The sequence below is a fragment of the Macaca nemestrina genome, unplaced genomic scaffold, assembly GCF_043159975.1.
Source record: "Macaca nemestrina isolate mMacNem1 unplaced genomic scaffold, mMacNem.hap1 Scaffold_61, whole genome shotgun sequence".
NCBI classification, from domain to species: Eukaryota; Metazoa; Chordata; class Mammalia; order Primates; family Cercopithecidae; genus Macaca; species Macaca nemestrina.
Window position 1 is genome coordinate 182,555 of NW_027257776.1, and position 16,051 is coordinate 198,605.

At 45.8% G+C, this 16,051-nt stretch overlaps 1 protein-coding gene across 1 annotated transcript in view; it reads right to left on the reverse strand.

Annotated features, from left to right (window-relative positions):
• LOC139361560 (disco-interacting protein 2 homolog C-like) overlaps window positions 1-16,051 on the reverse strand; it is a 56,816-nt gene that overhangs the window by 25,365 nt on the left and 15,400 nt on the right. The window contains exons 4-5 of the mRNA XM_071090144.1: window positions 14,962-15,171; window positions 12,334-12,468 (exon numbers count right to left, since the gene is read on the reverse strand). Of these exons, the coding sequence (XP_070946245.1) occupies window positions 12,334-12,468; window positions 14,962-15,171 (345 nt within the window). The remainder of the gene's footprint in view (window positions 1-12,333; window positions 12,469-14,961; window positions 15,172-16,051) is intronic.

Consider the following 16,051-nt stretch of genomic DNA (forward strand, 5'->3'; position numbering starts at 1 on the left):
ACATTAAGTGATTTAGGTGATTCTGCCTGCAGTGCAAATATTTTGGGCTCTGAAGTGAAGTCATCAAAAGGTTTACATCTGTAATGGAGGATTGGTCTAGATAGCCTCTCAGATCCCACTCGGCTTTGAGATCCTTGATTCCGGGTCACACCTGCGGGTCTGGAGGGCAGTTCTGCAGGGTCATGAAGGAAGGATTCCAGGAGGCTGGGACACGAAGGGCATTCAGGTGACCACATCAAGAGATCAAGTGGGGTAACAAAAGCCTGAACTAAAAGGAATGCAGTGTAAATATGAAGGAGAAAGAGGAAATGGGAAACTTACTAGAAACGATAAGTAGAGAAAAAGGGGAACGTGTGATTCCAAGGTTTAGAACAGTATTTGTAAGTTACAGTCCCACAACTTCTTGCATAAACAGTATCTAAGAGAGTCATTTTAAGAAGAAGAGCAAACTTCCAAGTTCCACTGAAAGACATCAGCATCTCTGTGGAGTGAATTGGGGAAAGAGAATGAAGAAGTCTGCTCAACTTTTAGACACACAAAATGTGAATTGAATTGCATGAGTGACAACAATGTGAAGATATTTAACAGGAGCTCTTTTTTCTCTTTTTGGCCTACGGTATTTAATCCTTCTATCATTATCGTCCTTTCTCTAATTTGATGTCTTTGAACCTTTATTCAAAAATCTACTACGTATATGTAACATGTTTGTGAGATTATTACTAGACCCTCTAGGAGGTTTCATTAACCCAGTTTTCTCTTATTATACCAATACCACACTATCTTGGTAGTTCAGGTAAGTCCTCCACCGTTTTATTCCAAGTTGTCTTAGCTCTGTTGGGTTCTTTAAATTTCCAGACACATTTTGGAATCCGCTAGTTCATTTCTACTGAAAAATAAAAATAAAAATAAAAATCATGCTGTGATTTTGATTGGAATTGCATTAAACCTCTGATCCACAAGCGCAGAACTGACATCTTAACAATATTGAGCCTGCTGATCCATGGACACAATATATCACTTCATTTATTTAGTTCTTTAATTTATTTCAACATCACTGCCTGCTTTTCAGTGTATAGATCTTACACATCTTTTGTCAGATTTAGTCTGAGGTATTTCATGTTTTGATGTGCTATAATATTGCTTTGTAAATTTCCATTTCCAATTATTTCTTTGCCAGTGTATAAAGAGATATTGCTTATGTGTTTAGCTTGTATCTTGCAAGCTTTCCAAACTCACTTATTAGTAAGTAATTTATTATTATTAGTTTTAGTGGCTTTTTGTGATTTCAGGAGATTTTCCACACAGGTGATCACGTCACCTGCAGATCCAGATAGTTTTAAATCTTTTCTAATAAGGGTGCATTTTATATATTTTAACTTGCCTTATTGCACTGACTAGACTCCAAAAAAATGCTGAAAAGCAGTGAGGAAAAAGTCATCAGGTGGGATGGTAAATACAGCCCCTGTTCTTCCATTTTGACCTGAAGCACCCAGTGTGATCATTTTCTCATTTGATTTTCGTGAGGACTTTTTGTTTCCTTTTTTTCCTTTATTTTTAAAAAATACACTATCTTTTAGGCAGTTTCACCTTCACAGAAAAATTGAGGGAAAGGTGCAGAGAGTCCTTCTATATGCCTTCCCTTCCCCCACGTGCACAGCCTCCCCCACTAAAAACTCTCCTGCCCAGAGGGAGCGTTTGTAACAATTGAAGAACCGACGTTGACATATTGTCACCCAGAGTCCACAGTTTACATGAGGGCTCCGTCTTGGTGCTGGTTCTATGGGTTTGAACAAAGGTGTCATGACATGTATCCACCATGATAGCATCGTACAGAGCAGTTGCACTAAAATCCTAAAAATTTCCATGTTCCACCTCATCATCTCTCCCTCTTCCCAACACCTGGGAACCACGGATAGTTTCACTCCATAGTCTGGCCTTTTTCTGAATGTCCTTTAGTCTTTTCTGATGGGTCTCTTTTGTGTAGCCGTGCATGTTTAAAGTTCCTAAGTGTCTTTTCATGGCTTGACAGCTCACTTCCTTTCAGTGCTGAAGAATATGCCATTGTTTGGATATATCACAGGTTATTTATCCACTCACCTAGTGAAGAACATTTTGGTTTCTTCGTTGCCTCCAAGTTTGAGCAATTATGAATAAAGCTGCAATAAAATTAGCAATTATGATTAAAGCTTCTATAAATGTCCGTGTGCAGGTTTTTCTGTGAACACAAGTTTTCAACTCCTTTGGATAAATACTGAACAGTGCAATAGCTGGATCACATGTTAAGAGGATATCTCGTGCCCATCAATGATACACTGGATACACAAAATGTGGCACGTATATACCACGGAATACTATGCAACCATAAAAAAGAATGGGTTCCTGTCCTTTGCAGGGACATGGATGAAGCTGGAAGCCATCATTCTCAGCAAACTAAACTAAAAGAGGAACAGAAAACCAAACACCACATGCTCTCACTCATAAGTGGGAGTTGAACAATGAGATCACATGGACACGGGGAGGGGAACGACACACACGGGGGCCTGTTGGGGGTTGGAGGCAAGAGGAGGGAGAGCATTAGGACAAATACCTCATGCATGCAGGGCTTAAAACCTAGATGATGGGTTGACAGGGGCAGCACACCACCATGGCACATGTATACCTATGTAATAGACCTGCACATGTATCCAAGAACTTAAAGTAAAATTTAAAAAATAGGGAGTATAGTTTGGTAAGACAATGTGATAATTTTACAAACACAAAACATGTCATACCCACTTCCCCACCTCCCTCAAGTGCTTTCAACAGCATCCTGTTGCTGTTATTAAGAGAATAAAGCATCTACCATCATCTCCCAGCCCCTGCCTGCCTGCCTTCATTCTTGTCTTGTGCCACTTTCTCCCGTGCTTACTTCCTTGCACGTGCCTGTTTCCTGCTGCAAGAGGCATTCTGCAGCACCCCCATCTCTGTTTAGACCGTGGTGTCCCTACACTCCACCGCCCTCAACAATCAACCTCTACTTCTCTCCAGACTGCAAGGGGATCATACCTTCCAGAATGCATCGGTTTTCTACCTCTCATCCCAAGATACGCCAGATTCTTTTACAGCATAAATTTAGAGAACCCCGCTTCCCTTTCTTTGGTGTGCTTTCCTGAATTCTTCATCAGAAACCCATTAGAGTGATTGTCTTATTAGTGCCCATTCTCCCCATCAGGCTGCAGGTTCGTGAGAGCAGGGGCCACGGTCATGTTGGTGAACCACGGTATTCTCAGTGACTATCCATGTGCTTAGAAAGTATTTGCTGAATGAGTAAATGGGTCTGCAGTTCCAACCAAAGCTAGAAGCTTGACTTTGGAAGAATGAAAGTAGATAACGTCTCCAAAGCAGACCCCATAGCATGAGAAAAGAAAGGAAGAACGGAGGCAGAGCTGAAGGATGAATATCGGCACAGGAGTAGGTGAGAGTTCCAGAAATGCTGGGTTTTCACGTGTTTTTACTTACCTCCTATCTGTGTTTCCATCTCTGTGTAGCGTGACTCTCACATCCCTCTCAATTTCTACATTTCTTTACTGACAAGGACAGAGGTAGTGCATTGGACACACTACTAACCAGCATACTCTCTCGGACTTGCAAGGAAATGTAGAGAAAACAATCTAGAAATGGTATCTCAGAAGAAAAAAATATCAAAAATATGAGAATAAATGTGGGAAAAAAATCAATGTTTAAAGACAACTTCTCAACATATTTAGGTATCTCTGGGACCTAAAATTTCATCAGAACTCCCCACACTTCTTTCTTTTTACATTGCTCTGTGTGTGTGTGTGTGTGTGTGTGTGTGTGTGTGTGTGTGTATTCAACAGAAATCTACCAAAAAAAAAATAATAATAATGCTATTGCTAGAATAATGCTACTACAGGGGAGAAAAATGTAATCTTTTCTTCCACCCATCTTAGCTTCATTGGTTGGGGTTCCTATAACAAAAGACAGATGAACCCCCAAAAAAGCAAGCGGAGGTTTATTAGCATGTATATTTCATATATACATGAGAGATACACAGGGAATGAGGGAATCTCAAAGAGACAGCTCAGACCTTTCTTTTATATAACATCTTCAACAAGGATAATAAATGTTTCTAGAAGTGCCAAGACAAAGTAAAAGGACTTTGGGTCATTGGGGGCAACAAATTGTGGGAAGGCCAATAAATGATAGATTTTTGTGTAAATTCCTCTGGTGCTGTTTCCTGAATAAGGGTCTGAAGTTGTCTACAGAGATTGACCTGCGTCCTTTCTGGCAGAGAGGGGAGAAAGGGCACTTTTGTCTTTGTATAATATGATTATGTTGTGTGCTTTTCAGAAACTAGAGGGAAGGCCAGAGCGCTTCTTAATTGCTTTCAGCTCAAAATATTTTAGCATGGCGTGTTGTATTCTCTGCACTGTTCCTGCTGCAGATATCTCTAAAGGCATCAGTCGCATCCACAGCACTACTTGTGGGGAAATATTGAGCAGAACTGGAATCAAATGTATAATTCAGCCCCATAGAATCTGAGCCACAGGACAGAGAGAACTGCCCGGGAGTCAAAGCAGACACGGAGCAGCTGACATTCTAAGAGTCTCCTTCCAGTAGATCGGCGCATAAACTCAAGTTCTTTTCACAGATTTGTCTGTGTTTCTTTTTTGGAAAAAAACATAACCCTGTAGCGAAAATGTCTACTTCACAGTGCACCAAAACATCTGGAGCCTTAGCCAGAAGCAGCACAGACCCAGCCAGAAGCAGCACAGACCCAGGCAGCCTGGTGATGTCCGGCGGGGGCAGCCCATAAAATCCATCAGCATGTGGCCCTGCGAGCCGCCACCAGTAACATATGTTTACATGCTAATGAATGTCAGGCTCATTTAGAACAAATTTGCATCCATCAAAGTCAAACAGCGAGCAGAGCAGCACATTTTCCTGTGTGTCAGTGGCCCCTGAGATACCAGGGAGAACTTGAATTGCCTGACCCCTTCAACTTCCAAGCATCCCAGAGGGAAAATGCAGACCCCAGGAAAGGACTGTGCTGGAAACCATTTGTTCTTACAGATGTCCGGAGTAGTCTTGTGACTGACCCAAAGACTCCCCTCTGAGGGTGGGGGAGACCTAGGTTAGGAGAGGGTGAACCGTGCTGCCTTCTAAGACCTTCCTTCTAAGGGAGGTTGGGAGAAACCCAGAGTAGGTGGAGGTGAGCCATGCTGGCAGGACCTTCCTTCTAAGGGAGGGTGGGGAGACCTAGGGTACGTGGAGGTGAGCCATACTGGCAGGACCTTCCTTCTAAGGGAGGGTGGGGGAGACCTAGAGTAGGTAGAGGTGAGCCATGCTGGCAGGAACTTCCCTCTAAGGGAGAGTGGGGGGACCTAGGGTAGCTGGAGGTAAGCCGTGCGGGTAGGATCTTCCTTCTAAGGGAGGACGAAGTGTGCTTTGCTAGACTCTGCGCTTGAGTCTCAGCGTGGCGGACCCAGATGGGAGCAAGTCACTTCTATCCTATGATTCTGGGTGTCCTCATCTGTCATGGAAGGTTTGGTTAGATGAGCTTAAAGTCACTCCAGTTGCAAAGCTGTGTGACTTGTAGATACATGCCAGTGTGAATGACTCACTTCACTTTTACAAGTTGCACAGATAGCCAGGCTTCCCCTTGTATCAGTCAGGAGGTCCCAGAAGACTTTGTCACAGGCAAAGAGGTGATTAAAAGGAGTCACTGACGGGATTCTTTGGAGATCGGTGGGCAGGGCCCAAGGGAAGTGAGAATAGCACTCCCCAGATTATGGGCAAGGGATGCCTGGGGAGGGGCTGCTAACGTGGACAGGCATGAGTAAGAGAGGACTGAGGACAGCTCCTCTCCCTCCTCCACCTTCTACCTGCTGCCAGCAATGAATCCAACCAGCAGCCCTAGGCCAGGCCAGGCTCCCAGAGTCAGAGCCAGGAAGAAGCCAGGCACATGGAGAAGCCACTGGTCCCCACCAACACCAAGGGTGCAGTAAGAATTTTGATGGAAACATTTAAAAACTCATTCAACAACTTCCTATCTCCCCAACCAGCCTCTACATATGATTCCACCTTTTCCGACTCCTGAGCCATCCTCAGGGGTGTCACAGGGGTGGGGCTGCCTGCTCTGCCCAGGGCCTGGGACCCTCCAACCTTCGGAGGTCTGGAGTCCCCTCTCCCCTCCCTGGCAGCAACTGTCTTCTCTGCTGTCAAATTATCACTTCCATCCTCCCACAACACATGAGAATTTAAGACGGGATTTTGGTGGGGACACAGCTAAACCATATCAAAGGGGGGACCTGGGGCTTCCTCATGGGGCTCTGGCATGAGCTTGGGTGACACAGGTTATAAGACCCCATCTGCTTCAGGTTTAATTGCATACCCCAATATTCCCAGGTTGTAGTCCTAACCAAGGACCTCAGAATGTGTCTGTATGTGGAGATAGGCCTTTTAAAGAGGTGATTAAGGTAACGAAGTCATTAGAACTGATGCCCTTGTAAGAAGAGATCAGGACACAGACATCTATTGAGGGACAACCGCACGAGGACACAAGAGAAGATGCCATCTGACAGTCAAGGAGAGATGCCTTAGGAGGAGCCAGTCCTGAACCCACCTTGACCTTGGACCTCCAGACTCCAGGACTATGAGAAATACATCTCTGTCTTTTCACAAAACTGCCTGTGGCAGCCCAACCAGAGCCATGCGCCATCTTTGGTTCTCAGAAATTCCACTGGTTTTTATACTCCTGGATTTTAGGAGGCCCCTGGATGACCAGCATGTGGCTAAAGTTAGAGAAGGAGTTACTTGTGTAAGAGAGCCCCACACATCTCTGAGTGGACACCGTACAGCCCATGAGATATTGGGTGTAGTACCATCCTCTCTTCCCTAGGATATTAAGAACAATATCACAGGAGGGGTGTACAGCCACAGCCCCTGCGTCACTGGGAGCAATAGCATCTTCTCCCCCTCTCAATATAAGGAACAATATCCCAGGGTGGGTGTACATCCCCTGTGATATTGGGTGTAACGTCATCGTCTCCCAATGCGGATATTAAGCATAGTGTCACAGGGGGGTGTATACCTTCTCCGCTATCGGGAATAATATCCTCTCCCCTCAGGACTGTATGCAAAATATCGAAGGGGTTTTACAACTCTTGCGATATGGGCAGTAATATCATCCTCTCCCCACCTAGATGTTAGGAACTCTATCACAGGCGGCCGTACATTTCTTGCGATATTGGGAGTCATATCCTCTCCCATCATGGATATTAAGAACAATATTACAATGGAGGTGTACCACCCACTGCCATATTGAGAGTAATATGCTCTCCCCTTCGGGATATTAGGAACAATATCGCAGGAGGTGTGTACAACCTCTGCGATATTGGGAGTAATATCATCCTCTCCCCCTGAATATAAGAAACAATATCACAGGAGGATGTACACCCCCTGTGATATTGGGAGTCATATCATTTTCTCTCCCTCTGGATATTTGGAACAATATCACAGTGGGTGTGTACACCCTCTGCGATTTTGCCACTAGTATCATCGTCTCCCTCCCAGGATATAGGGAACCATATCACAAGGAGGTGTACACCCCCTGCGATACTGGGAGTGATATCGTCCTCTCCCTCCCTGGATACTAGGAACAATATCACTAGGGAGTGTACACCTCCTGCAATATGGAGACTAATATCATCCTCTCGCCCCCTGGATATTAGGAACCATATCATAGGGGTGGTGTACACCCCCTGTAAAATCAGAAGAAATATCATCCTCTCCACCTTTGGATGTTAGGGACAATATCACGGGGGAGGTCTACGCCCCCTTCGATATTGGGAGTTGTATCATCCTCTCCCACCCAGGATATAAGGAACAAGACGACCGAAGGGAGGTACACCCACTGCCATAGTTTCAATAATGTCATCCTCTACCCCCTGGCTGTTAGGAATAACATCATAGTGGGGTGTACACTTTCTTCGATATTGGGAGTGATATCATCCCCTCCCCGCTGGATATCAGGAACAAGTCTATTAATTATTAATATTAATAAATATAAGAAAAATTAAGAGTAATCATCGACATTAATAATCACAATAAAGATAGTAAAATAGTTAAAAATGTTAACGATTAGCATTAATAATCAGTAGTAATATCACTACTAATAAAATAATGATATCAGCAATTGTTACTTAAATCAATATTAAGTGATGCTGGTAATAAAATAACAATATTAGCAATTATTTTAAGCATGCATAATCATATATTTAAAATAATTATCCATAACAGTATCCTATTAATAGTATCATTGATAATTGTTAATATCGATCATGGATGTTTAATAATTAATCATATTACTCCTAATACCGCAGGGGGTGTACACCTACCTGTGATGTTGTTCTTAATATCCAGGGACAGAGAGCATGGGATGTTGTTCCTAATTATCAAGGAGGGGAGAGTGCAATATTACTCCCAATATGACAGGGTGTGTACATCCCCCCCAAGGCACTGTTCTTGCCATTCAAAACAAGAGAGGATGACATGACTCCAGATATCGAAGAAAGTGCAAACCCACGTGTGATATTCTTTCTAATATCCAGAAAGGAAGAAGAGGATAGTAATCCTCATATGGCAGGAGGGGTACACTCACTCTGATATTTTTCCAAATATGCCGGGGGAAAAGAGAATAATTGCATTCCCAATATCGCACCAAGGGTTGTACACCCCGTGTGAGATGGTCCTTCATAATGTTTCAAGGCGGGAGGGATGATATTATGACATATATGGCAGAAAGTGTACACTCCCCAGGGATATTGTTCCCATGATCCTGGAGGGAAGGGGATGATATTACTTTAAATATTACAGAAGGTGTACATGCCCCCAGTGATATTGTTTCTAATTTCCACGTGGGAGAGGAAGATATGACACCCAATAATGCAGGGAGTACAAACAGTCCTGGGATATTCTTCTTAACATTCAGGGAGGAAGAGGATATTACTCCCAATACAGACGGGTGTACACCCTCTGACGGTGTACACACTGAGGGTATACACCCATCTGTGAAAGAGTTCATAATTTCCAGAGAGGGAGATGATATTACTCACAATATCATAAACAGGCTGTGAGTCCACCATGGCCCCTAATAGCCAGCGGGAGGAGAAGGGGTGGCTATTAGTCCCCACCTTGTGGGGGTGCCTCACCCCCCTGCGAGGTGACTCCTAATAGCCAGAGGGGGAGAGGGGGTGGCGATTAGTCCCCACCTCGCGAGGGGTGCCTCACCGCCCTGCGATGTGGCTCTTAATATTCGGGGGGGAGAGGGGGTGGCTATTAGTCCTCACATCGTGGGGGAGGTCCTAAAATAAAATATATGTTAACTATTTAAAGGTGTGAATTTTATTACATATAGAAAAATGTGCGTTTAGCGTACAAATGTGCGCATTTATGTCAAATACATGAAAACACATAATCCAGGTGTTTCGGTTCATACCACTGTAGAGACTTTTCGGTTTCTTTTCATACAACTGCCCAACTGGGGCCCAGAGCCAACACCCACCAGCTGTGTCACTGCGTCTGTTGTTTTACTGTCACACACCGGCCCTACCCCACAAAAAAAAAAAAAAAAAAAGCCATGGCATTTAATAAAAAATTAATTTTACAACGTTATTAGAGATGACTTGTAGTCCTCTTTGAAGAGACTGCAGCATGTGAAGGATTTCAAATACAACTGTGTTCTGGGTCTCCTGATCTAAGGACCTATCCGCACTGGTGGCTTTAGCAGTGCTTCATGCAAACTTCCAGAAGGCATGTGTGTCATGTCTAAGAGCAAACTAGAGTTCACGCCTCAGCACTGTGTGCCTCTTCTTTCTTCCGTCCCACGGGCACCGTCTTCTCCCAGGGAGCTGGTGCTGTGCTCTGAGGCTCTGTCCCACCAGTCCCTGCCAAGTCCCTGGGGCCACTGTGGAGAACCAGCCTCCGTCTGTCAAAGTGTGTTGTGCAGAAAACAACTCATCCAAATCTGTTTAAAAACCACACATTTGCGACGCCTATAGGCCTCAGAAGGTGGAGGCAGACAGGTAAAGGCAGCTGCCATGGGGGCTGAAGTTCAAGCCGGTCTGTCCGGCGACTGATGGGCACTGTCTGCAGTGAGCCACTGCACATTTAGCGAGGCTGTCTGGCCCCTCACCTCTGCCAAGCCTCCACCCGTCGAGTCTGGCCTGGATTCTCACACGCCTGCACAGCCTTCATCTGGTTCATAACTCAGCTCACAAAGGGCCCCATACAAAGGCCCCCGTACCGCGGCAAGGACGGCGGTGGTCACACCTGTGGTCATTTATCCTCTCTGCATCTAGCTCCTCTTCCTGAGGCAACAGCACCTCTGAAGTCACAGCCTGGCCTCCCAACTCTTCCCCGTCCCGGGCTTCTTGGCATGTTGCTCTGCTGCACACACCTCAGCAAATACTGCTGATTAGCCAGAATCACCCAGAAATCTCTTAACCTTGATTCTGACTGCTTTTATAATTTGTAATATTTGTACTTCTGGTGTGATTTGAGGAACAACAAATTTTAAAATTAGAGAAGATGTGGTTTTTATTCTCTCCTTTCTACTTGCAACCTTGAAAATTCAAGTAGCAGCAAGGGTTTGTTGAGAGTAACTTCCACCAAATAGAACCTATTACAAATGTACTACAGAGTGTCAAATAACCACATAGATGTAAAATAGAGATGCAGACACAGATATAAAATCCAATGGTTAAACCAAACTGAGAAATGCTTGCCAGTTTGATAGGACTTCTGAAACTTGACAAAAATGTTGGCTAAGGGATACAAGATGTTATGAGATGAGTGAGATGCTTGGCCTAGAACCACAGGCTCTCTCCTCTTTACAGCAGAAAATCCATAAGGAAGTCAAATCTGAAAGAACCAGGTACCATTGAACGGCATCATCAGTCGTCCTTCCCATCCCTCGGCCAGCTGAGGTGAGTGCAGACAGTCGTTCACCAACATCCATCATCCATCCTCCAGGCCATGGCTACACTTTACTCCCAGGCTCCCTGTCATTATGTAGATTAGGTAAATCCTAGCCACTCTCACCTTAAGCCTACCCCTGCCAGCGTGGCAATCACCCAGTCCCAACCACAGCAAGGACAGCCGTGTCCGTGGGAACACAGAGCAGCGGTCTGAAAGGAACCTGGATCTCTGAATACCTCATGGAGCAGTCACCAGCCTGGAACATCCTCCCTGACGGCTTTGCAAGACAGAAAAACTCCTTGGTTCCTCAAGCTACAATACTGCAGAGTCTCAGGTCACAGCATCCTTATCTACCCTCGTCAGGAACCGTTCAATGCTCATCAAGACATGAGAACAAAACTGCAGTGGCACAGTCACACTCGACGCAGACCACCTGCTGCTCACATTCATCGTATTAACACCAAAAAGCCACCGTGGTGGATATCCTGGATGTGGACACTCGGCGGCTTTTTGCTGGAGATGCGCTTTGTGCATTTATCGCACGACCATCTTGGCATCAGGAGCTGCAGCGCAGATGGCAGCTGTGCATGTCACAGGGAGTCTTATTCGCTGGAATCTCAGCCAGCTCCCAGCATCAGCTCCCACAGGGTCCTCTCCTCCGGGAGCACGTGCTTGGACGCCACAGTGTCCTGTGGATCCACAAAACCGCGCTGTCCTCCCTGGCCACTGTGCCTGTCCACTGTGCCTGTTGCGGCTCCGATAGTCCTCCGTGTCTACCTGTTGGGGCTCGGATAGGCCGCCTTGTCCGCCTGCGAGTCCCGTGCACTACAAGATTACGCCATTCCAAGGCTGCTCGATGAGGCTTCACACGGGGGCATTGTATTTCATTCACTGCTAGGTTCTACACTGACTTTTATGACCCCGGGGAAGGACTAAGACTTAAATAGAACAGCGGCTAGGTGATACAAACCGCCGCTGTAATCAGAACATACCAAGACCAGGCCACAGGAAGGAAGAAGCAGCCCTGGGCCGCAGCCTGTTACCAAGTCGCTGACATCTCTGTCCAACATGGATAAAAAGACCCTCTTTCCTCCGAAGTCTAAAGCAACATATCGGCCCATCTAACAGTAATTCTGTTGTACATTTAACTTCATCTTGCCCTTCTAAGTGACTGTTCACGGTCTTAACACCTGAACAAGAATTTCTCAGTTGCTGAACCACTGTTCGTTATTCAGCAGATAAAATGGCAGCAGATTGCACCCCAGGAAGAAACACACCCAGTCACGGGCACAGAACGGGACATCAGCACAAACCGTTTCCCAGAAAAAAACGCATCTCTGCTTTGGGACATACCATCCCCGGTCTCCATGAGCTCGGCGTTGCAGTACTTGGGCGCTGTCCGGGACCCCGTGGAACCCTGTGGTCGCTCCATCTGTATGGAGTGCTCTGAGGTGTACGTGGTTACGTCAGGAGGTGCAGAATGATTATCTGTAAAGAAGCACATCGTGAGTGTTTCTGGTGGTTGTGGCGTTTGCTCTGCAGGTTGAGCAAGCCATAGCTCAGGAAGAGACGGGAGCGCAGACGCTCACCCTGGGGGTGCCGTGAGAAGCCAAAGCCGATCTCAGCCACGTCTGCCACAAACATCTGGCACAAAGGGGGACCCCAGCATAACTCATGTTGCCGAAAATGGAGTAGAGTTCGGTGAAACCTCAATTTCCTAACAGGAGCCACGTCAGCGGCATTTTAACTAGAATAACGTTAGACCGGCAATGGCAGGGCGCCAGGAAGCGTGTGTGTGTTCATGGAAGGGTCCCGTTTCCTGTCGGCCACCGTCCACACAGCCCAGGGCTTTACTCGCGCTTTGGAGCCCAGGGCCTGGAAATGGAAACCCAGCTCTGAAAACTTCTGGGGATTTGGGGATGTCCCTAAAGCTCTCCGTGCCTCAGTTTCTTCATCAAATGGGAACAGTAATGGCTATGACCATGTAGGATCGGGGCGGGGGGGTTGGCCAGTGTGACTATGTTGTGCCTGGACTCCTTAGAACACTCACGCACACATGATCACAGATGCTAAGTTCTCATTCACAGGCTTCTGATTATCTCAGAAGGTCAAATGCACATCTGACTTTTTACTTCTCTTCTTTTGCCACACAAAATATTTCTGCTCTTCAAGTTTCATTATTTTGTCACAGCTTTTCCAAAAAACTCTCAAACTTATAGAAAATTTCCAGATAGTCTAGGAGGATTATCTTTGTGCCCAATTAGAAATTACCGGAACGCGATCAGCCGAGAGTTACATTTGGGTCACACTGAGCCCTGACGTACATGAGTTAGGAGCCCCTCATAGTTTGGATAAATTAATTCTTTGTACTAAAACTTCCTCCAGTATTGAAAGGGTAAACCCACAAAGGGAGGCCCAAGTGCAGTGATCCATTTATTCAAAAATATGTGTTTTCCTTGGTAAGATTCTGTGCATTTTCTTAAAATTGAATAAAATCCGAGGATACAAATGCTTCCACCAAGTGGCAGAGGCGGTGTCTGGCCTCCCCGTTCACGTCTGGCAGAGCCTTGGCCACTATCCTGCAATCCAATATACACATGGAATTTTATTATGGAAAAATACGTAGCAGTCACACATTTCTGTTCAATGTTTAGCCTGCTGTGATTTCAGGTAGGGTTATTAATTCACATAAACGAGTGTACATGTTCCTGAAACTGTGTCAAACTGAAGTTTAACACTGCTTTGCATTTGAGTACTACTTTGCAAACTTTTAAAGAGTATTTCTGTTTTCTCCTTTATACTCACAACAGTTGAGAGAGAAAAATTATTGTTTTCAATTTTTTTTCCCTCACTCAAGCCTAAAGCAGGAGAAGGGACTTCAAGATCCCAGCAGCAGTTATTGGGAAAAGTGAGACAGACCCAGCTCTCCTGACAGCAAACTCCTGTTCCAGACAGAAAACAGTTGACGCTTTCAGTGTCAGTGAGCACCGAAGGGGCTGGGACCCAAGTCAATCCCAAACACCTCTGGGTGTGAAGGAGTCAGTGATCTAGAAGTGAACATTCTGGGGTTCTGGGGTGTCTGTCGGCTATCTGATCACACATGACGTCCACCTGCTTCCCACTGAGGGTTTTGCAGAGATCAGGCTTTCCTGTGGTAGCTGGTGCCGGGAGGGTCTGAGCCTGCGGCTCGTGCTCCGTCATCGGCGAAGTGGTACACAGTCATCTCCGGTTACTGCTTTAATAGAGACACACACCAAAACCTATTCAACCCAAGTCCCATACTTGATGGAAAACATTTTCTCCTGAACCATTCAAAGGCAGAGCGACGCGAGGCTCATCGTGGCTCCCCCACGTGTCGACTCTAGCTCTAGTAATTCTCACTTCACTCCTTTTCCACGGCATCTTCAAACGTTGTAGGGCAGTGATCCTAACTTTGCTCTTTTTCTAATACAGAGGATCTCCCTTGTCATAGAACCTACACAAGACAGTGCGCCACGCCCAAGAAATCTGAACACCTGTGGCAGACAGCAGCGTAAAGCGGCCGTGCTTAAAGCCCTCGTTTCCTTAAATGACTCCCGTGGTCAGGAGGAGCACACTTTAAAACCCTGTCCTGTTGACTGGGACTGTTAAGGTTTCACGCAGGAGCATAAGTGAGAAGAAAAGATAGAAGCGGATATGGCTGCAGGATTCCCCAGGAACACGAAAGGACTTATAAAACAGAAGGCCCCTGGAATTCGGATATGGCTGCGGGATTCCCCAGTAACAAGGCCCCTGGAATTCCAGCTGTGGGAGGAACCTGGGCATGAGAAAAGCAGTACAGCAGCTTCCAGAAACAATCCAACCAAAGCACCCCAGGGGCCAGAGGGGCTCTGCGCTCTTTCCACTAAGGGATTCCACAGCCAAGATACAAACAGAGGAAAACGTGCACACACAAAGGGGTTTAGACAACAGGCACAGAAAGACACTGTGAAGCGTGCTCACCCATGGGGGTCTGGGCCATGACATCCGCTAGCCTGTGGGCAGCTCTGCTGCCCCCGCTCTGCGTGGAGGACGAGGAGGTGGTGGACGTGGTGGAGCCGTGGATGGCCTGACTGATCCAGTGCTCCACTTTGATGCTGCCCTGGCTGGAGGTCGGGGCGCCCTGGGAGTCCACCTGCACTGAGCCTTCATCTTCTGAGCCATAAGAGGTATCTGTGTAAGAAGAAAGGCAATTTGCTATATGCTGTAGCAAAAACAGGCACTACAATCTCAGTCCCTCCAACACAGATTTACTTCACGCAAGTCTGAACAGTTGTTTAATGACTTTTTGCCGTAGACACTCTTGAGAATTTAAACCACTTTTCAGATAATGAACCATTTATTTTAGCATAATGAATTTTGCTTCCAAAGCACCTTATACAAACATGCTATAAGATGTTTGATACTGTCATCTCAAAGATGCACTGACACATTTCCTCTACACAGCAGTTTGGGAAGAAACCAAGTGTTTTCTTGTGTCAGTCAGAAAGTGAGAGGGCAAGGGGAGGCGGAGGGCCTGTGCAGCTCTCAGGAGTCTCAGTGTGACTATGTTTAGCCCCGGTTAGTCCTGAGATGCTCTTCTGGGCTCTGATTTATTTCTACGTTGGTGTGTGTGTTAGATACCCTTGCAGGTGATTTTTGCATCTGTGTGTTAGTTACCCATAGAGCTGATTTGTTTCTACATCGGTGTGTTAGATACCCATGCAGGTGATTTCTGCGTCTGTGTGTTAGTTACCCATACAACTGATTTCTTTCTATGTCAGTGTGTTAGATACCCATGCAGCTGATTTATTTCTACATCGGTGTGTTCGATACCCATGCAGCTCTCTAAGGATCAAGACGCTGATGATGGTAACAGGAGGGAAAGCAGAATGTGCCTCACATAGAGCGGCCCCTCCACCTCCCCGCTTTCCTCTGGGGCACACAACAAACCCTCATGTTACATTTTGCACTCAAATCTATTCACCTTTACACTATTCGTTTCTTATACATTGTCATTATTGATTTTTCTATCTGTACAAATTGGATATCTTGGATTATGAGAAAATACATC